Here is a 6,794-nt window from a genome sequence, read left to right on the forward strand (position 1 = left end):
GCTGTGTAATCCCATGACCTTTGCTCTAGTGCCATCACGAGGTTCACATCTGTAGTTTTGACTAAAATACCTCAACAACTAATGTATGTACTGGCACGAAATTCCCCCTCAGGACGATTTGTAGCTGCTCAAGGCGCCATCATCAGGTCAATATATTGTTTTATAACAAAATAACCTGTAAAACCTCTGACAATACCATCAACCTCAGCTGTACCTTGTGTATTAGATAAACCTGGTAAAAGTCTGTAAAACATCAACTTGTTCACATTTAGTTAACAGCTGTGACTAAGCAAAGCCTCGCAGAGTCACTGGTGTGGCCGCAGCAGCGGACAAAAGTCATGGAAATGGGATCCATGTGACAGTGAGTAAGCATGCTCCGTACCAGGACGTGACAGGACAAAAAAGTTTTCTGTGACTTCTCCTTCTTTGATTGGATTTACCTCTATTTATTTTTTAATCAGGTCATGTGAAAAACTCCTCCTTAGAAAATCCCTGTTGGCATGAAAAACTAATAGGCGCAATAGCTCATCTGGTTGAGGCTATTTAGCAGCATGGTGTCCCCCCCCCCCCATCACCCCATTACTTCCTGTCTCCCTTCACTTAAGACTAGATCTAAGTAGGCACAAAAATACTCCAAAAAATACTCCAAACCAACCAAACAAAAAATTCTGATCTGCAAATATGACATGGTTTGACGTAAATTACGACACTATAAAACTGTATTAGTGAGTTGAACTTCATGCAGCTCCATTTTCCATGAGGGCACTGGTGTTTTATTACGAATAAGGAAGAAGAAGTGGCTCCTTCCACAGAGTTATTTTGCAACAGTTGCACAAGACTACAGCCGACCTCACTGTAACACTGCAACTTCCACATGAAGCCAGTCGAGGGCGATGTAGACTAAAGAATTCACTATTACATGTGATTAGGTCAGTGTGACATTTGCCTCAGGAGAACTGTGAATGTTTCACTTCATAGCTGGGATTAACAAGCCAAAAATGATTACTTCAGCATGTTTTATTTTACTGCTATGTTTGATCTCAAGGACACCTTAAAATTATCCAAGGCCAACTTGACCTAAATAAGACTAGCTGGCAGTGGAGAAAGGGGAGTGCGTTCAGACACTGCCCCCTGTTATCCAGCAGATCCTTGGAGCTGCAGTGGACTCTGACCTACCCAGCAGCCAGGCGAGTCCCAGCAGTGTGTGTGTGTGTGTGTGTGTGTGTGTGTGCAGCCAGAGCAGCCAGGAGGTCTGTCACTAACCTCTACATAAGATGACAACAAGCTGTACTCAGCGCCTCAGAGGACTCAAGAAGAAACTTGTGAGTATATTCTTGTGTCAGAAAAGTAGGCTATATTCTTGGGGGCTCAGTAAGTGAGTAACTCTAAACATTTTGTTATGAATGCATGTTCTTATGAATGCCACACATTCTTTATATCTTCTTTATATGAACTGATTACAGAGTTTAAAGTTTAACATTGTTTTTGTCAAGACTTCTCTGTGACAGTTTCCCGAAATCTGAATGAATACAAGACATTTCCTGACCTGTTTAGTCCCTCATCATGAGATCAGTGTGAAAGCAACAAGTGGGCAGGCAGAGGGAGAGAGGGAGAGACAGAGAGATATTGTTGGCTGGATTCCTCAACCACATGTGAACGGGATGTGAAAGTTGCATCCACTGCTTTAAACACCAGAACTAAAGTTGGTTTGTAACTTGTCCTCGACTCTCTTTGTTACATTAAAGCACACAAAGCAGTTAAAGTGATAAGTAACTCAGCTAAGATCTGCTCAGCTAGTTATGAAGCAGGGCATTAGATTAAATAGTCAAGTATTAAATTAGCTTAAACCCCACCAGCTACAGCAGTTACATTTTTGCTCAGACTTGAATTCACCATAATAGTAAATAAAATACAGCAATATTTAACAACTATATGAGACTTTTTGATTCTTCAGCATTTTAAACTGTCGTATTAATACTTCAACTCAAAAAATATTTAAAATCAAGCCTCACCTGCAGAAAACTGCAGAAGTGAACGTAAATAACAACAAATAATAAGTCTCACAAATGCTTGATGTATTAGTTGGTGTGACATCGGCACAAATGAAAGACACAATAACCTCTTCAACCTCAGTCAGCAGGGTATATATATTATATATGGTGTAATCCTTAATAAATGCTAACACATAATATTAGCTGCTGAACATTTATATGTAATGGAGCACTTTTACATTGTCATACTGCCACTATAAAAAAGAAGTACTTTCTCCAGCGAGTCTGAACTGATTCAATCACAATCCGTCTCAGACTCATGTGATCTGAGATGAACCAGTCAGCCTCACTGCGGTGTTTAATATTTCTCTGCTTCCAACGTTCAGCAGACACCTATATCTACAGCAGCTTTCAATAAAACGGACAGTTATGTTGCATTTATAGATACTGTCAGTTCTTTTTGGTTGTTGGTTGGCAGGTTTTGAGGCCATTATTTCAGTATTATAACATTCATTTGAGTATTATAAAAGTATCGATGGCTTACAAGACATAAAGACATAATCACCTAACAGTTCCTGCATAGAGTGGATATTTGTCCTCACATGGATTTTATCTGTTATGGCAAGTGTAATTAAAAAATTAGAGAGTCTTCATAGCTACTTGTCTCATTCATGAGGGTAATAGTATTTGAATCTATTTTTCAATCTAAATATTAGATTAGATTACATTAGATTCAAATTTATTGTCATTACACATGTACAGGTAGAGAGCAATGAAATGCAGTTTGGCATCTAACCAGAAGTCCAATAGGCAGTAAGTGCACGTGGCATAAATAGTATAGTGTATGGTACAGGTTGTTAAATATGGAGGAAAGTTCAAATATGCTGCGATCTAATCTTATAATGATGTTTTTAGATGTAATCAGTCATACTGGGCAGCTTGTTAAGATAAATAATGTGCAGTGCATGAGGTCCACTCCTCCTTTTCCAACAAGTATGTAAGGAATTTCTACTCACAGAACTTAGCTAATTTAATTTAAAGTTTATTAGCAGTAAGAAGTCTGAGTTCTATTCATTTGAAGTCTATCTTGAAGTAATTCATTAGCATTTATTTTTTTAACTATGTTAACTTATGCATTCCTCCAGATTTGACACACAGCAGAGGTGGAACTGTTTCTCCAGACTGCAGCATGGCTCTGCTCGTCCACATGCTGGCCTGCGCCTTTGGCCTTGGCTCTTGGGTGGCAGTGAACGGTCTGTGGGTGGAGCTGCCGCTCATCGTCAACACGCTCCCTGAAGGCTGGGATCTCCCCTCCTACCTGACAGTCATCATCCAGCTGGCCAACCTGGGACCTCTGCTGGTCACCCTCATGCACAAAATGCGCCCGGGTTATCTGAACGAGCGTGCTGTCATTTACTGCATCCTCTCCATAGGTGTGGTCTCCTGCATCCTTCTCGCCTTCTTCTGGAACAAGACTACGATCGTGGCCGGGGCATGGCATAGCACGGCCTTCTTCATCATCACCTTCTTCCTCTCTCTGGTGGACTGCACCTCCTCAGTTACCTTCCTCCCTTTCATGATGCAGCTTCCGGCCAAATACGTCACCTCATATTTTATTGGAGAAGGGCTAAGTGGTTTCATTCCCGGTGTAGTCGCTCTGGCACAAGGCGTGGGCATCGCCAAATGTGTCAACTCCTCTCAGACTGCAGGAAACCACACAGATGAGAGCGTGTGGTCATTACACACCGAGTATCTTCCTCCAAACTTTTCCACTGAGGTGTTTTTCTTTTTGCTGGCAGCCATGATGTGCATAAGCTTGGCTGCTTTTGTTGCACTGAACAAGCTTCCTCGGGTGTTCGAGCTGTCCAGGGAAAACCTTATGTCGGATACTGTGGCGTCTATCAGCTCCGGCCTGGATAACCCAGGAGCAGAGACCGACGGAGGGGCAATGAAAACCCAGGGCGAGGAGGCAGGCCAGAGCAAGCCTCAGCTGGAAGAACAGTCCGTGTACCAGCCGACCTTCATCTACTTTCTGGTGGTGTTGGTTAATGCTGCCACCAACGGCCTGCTGCCCTCTGTGCAGACATACTCCTGTATGCCATATGGGAACCTGGCCTATCACCTCTCTGCAGCTCTGGCATCAGTGGCCAACCCAGTTGCCTGCACTATAGCTATGTTCTTCCAGAATAGGTAAATGAAACAATACAACACAAATCAACAGGTTTTACTGACAGATTTCTCCTGCCCATACTGGAGTACCAGATTCCCCCCTCGTGTTTCTTGTATAAGTGAAGGGAAATAAAATAAAATGTACAGAGATGATTTGAACTGAACTTCGGAAGCTTAAAAAGTCTCTTTACGGCATATATGAACAGCAAGAGTGATTACAACAATAGCTGTTTTAGTGTAAATATATATATGTAAATCAAATTCTCCCTTTTTAAAACAGAGTTTGTCTTTTACCATTTATTCACAAGTGATTCCTAGAAATAAGTAAACTGTGGCTGATAACTCTTTTGTGTCCAGGTCACTGGTTTTTCTTGGCGTGCTGACAGCGTTGGGGACAGGGTTCGGCAGCTATAACATGGCCATGGCAGCCATGAGCCCGTGTCCTTTGCTTCAAGGGTCTGTGGTGGGAGAGGCGATCATTGTGAGTGAAACACGAACCTGTTGTGTAAGAGGCATAGAAATAACAGCTGCTTTATCAGGAAAACACTCGTGGCAAAGTTCAATTCCTCCATTAGAAATTACGTGAAGGCTGTACTCTGCTCACTCTCATATCTGATGATGAGGTGACGTAGCTGCACTGTTAGTGTCAGATCCTGATTATTTTTTTTTTTTTTAGATCTAATGGATACTTTTTTTCCCAGGTTATCATTGAAAGCTGCTGCTGAGTCCATGCTCTTCTTTTGTCCTCAACAGGTGCTCTCATGGCTCTTCTTCACTGGGACGCTGTCTTATGTCAAAGTCATGGTGGGTGTCATCCTGAGAGACCGGAGCCACAGTGCCCTGGTCTGGTGCGGAGCTGCAGCACAGATGGGCTCACTGGTCGGCTCCGTCACCATGTTCCCACTGGTTAACGTCTACCATCTGTTTAAGTCAGGAGACTTCTGCAACACTTCATGTCCTTCATGACAGTCCATTTGAGGACCACAGTGCAGAAGAGGAGCTGGAGACGCTCAGTGACATTTTGGGACGTATCCTAATTAATCTCACGCTGAGAGTTAGATGATAGGTCGATATCACTCTGAAGAAAATTGAAGATAGAGCCAGCATGTGCTTGCCTCAGCTTAAAGACTGAAAACACAGAGAAACAGATAGTCTGTCTCTGTCTGAAGCACAACGCTCTGCCAACCAGCCTCTCTAATGCTAAAAATAACTAGATGCTGTATGTGTTTAATCTGAGGGCAAACTGAAACATAAGAGGAGGCTGTGCATTGAGGGACGCTACATGCTGAAATGATTTCTTGAAAGCCACCAACTCTGAACTTTGAAAATAACACTTAATAATCAAACAATTAACCAATAGGTTATATATATATATATATTAGTGAACAGATTCCGTTTTCTTTAACTTTGGACAGAGCTGGGTTGACTGCATCTATCTCTGTCTTGTCTTTACACTAAGCTAAGTTAAGCTAACAAATTACTAGCTTCAATTTACAAACATAAGACTGGCATCAATCTTTTTATTTTTTGGGATTTATTTTTTTGTTGACTTTTGATTTTTAAGCCATGTCTATACATCAAAACTTTGTCCTTGTTTGTACGATTTCATACACAACTTTAAAAATATTAAATCTAATAAGTTCAACTGTGAGATACAGCTGATGTACACTGCCTGGCCAAAAAGGTCGCCACCTGGATTTAACTAAGCAAATAGGTACAAGCCTCCTATTGGATAATTACTGTCTATTACTATCTTTCAGCTGGCAACAAGTTATTTAACCCCAACTGATGCAATGAGTAGCTTCTCATTTCTTAAACAACCATGTGTAAAGACACATCCTGTGGTCGTGGAAAAGATGTTAGTCTGTTTGAGAAGGGTCAAATCATTGGCATGCATCAAGCAGAGAAAACATCTAAGGAGACTGAAGAAACTACTAAAACTGGGTTAAGAACTGTCCAACGTATTATTAAAAACTGGAAAGATAGTGGGGAACCAGTGTATCAGGCTAAGAAGAGAGGCAGATGAAGTGATGCACCCATCATGTCGAGTGCCTACTGTACAAGCCTGTGGGGGCAGTGCTATGATCTGGGGTTGCTGCAGTTGGTCAGGTCTAGGTTCAGCAACATTATGTGCCCAAAGAATGAGGTCAGCTGACTACCTGAATATACTGAATGACCAGGTTATTCCATCAACGGATTTTTTCTTCCCTGATGGCACGGGCATATTCCAAGATTACAACGCCAGGATTCATTGGGCTCAAATTGTGAGAGAGTGGTTCAGGAAGCATAAGACATCATTTTCACACATGGATTGGCCACCACAGAGTCCAGACCTTAACCCCATTGAGAATCTTTGGGATGTGCTGGAGATGGCTTCGCTCAGTGGTCAGACTCTCCCATCATCAATACAAGAACTTGGTGAAAAACGAATGCAACACTGGACGAAAATAAATCTTGCGACACTGCAGAAGATTAACGGAACAATGCCACAGTGAATGCGTGCTGTAATCAAAGCTAAGGCGGTCCAAAGAAATATTAGAGCGTGCAACTTTTTTTTTTTTGCATGTAGTCTATGTACTGATCAAAAGGTGAATGGCACTAGTCATCAAACTGTCATCTTTGGCCACTAGATGG

At 41.9% G+C, this 6,794-nt stretch overlaps 1 protein-coding gene across 1 annotated transcript; it reads left to right on the forward strand.

Moving 5' to 3' along the window:
• Positions 1-3,180: 3,180 nt before the first annotated feature.
• On the forward strand, positions 3,181-6,438 carry slc52a3-1 (solute carrier family 52 member 3-1; the record flags this gene model as incomplete). Its single annotated transcript, XM_084552770.1, has 3 exons — positions 3,181-4,181; positions 4,518-4,641; positions 4,914-6,438. 3 exons carry the CDS (start codon positions 3,181-3,183, stop codon positions 5,124-5,126), a joined length of 1,338 nt encoding a protein of 445 aa, XP_084408896.1. The 3' UTR covers positions 5,127-6,438.
• Positions 6,439-6,794: the final 356 nt, after the last annotated feature.

The sequence above is a fragment of the Chelon labrosus genome (assembly GCF_963514085.1).
Source record: "Chelon labrosus genome assembly, chromosome: 10".
Lineage (NCBI taxonomy): Eukaryota > Metazoa > Chordata > Actinopteri > Mugiliformes > Mugilidae > Chelon > Chelon labrosus.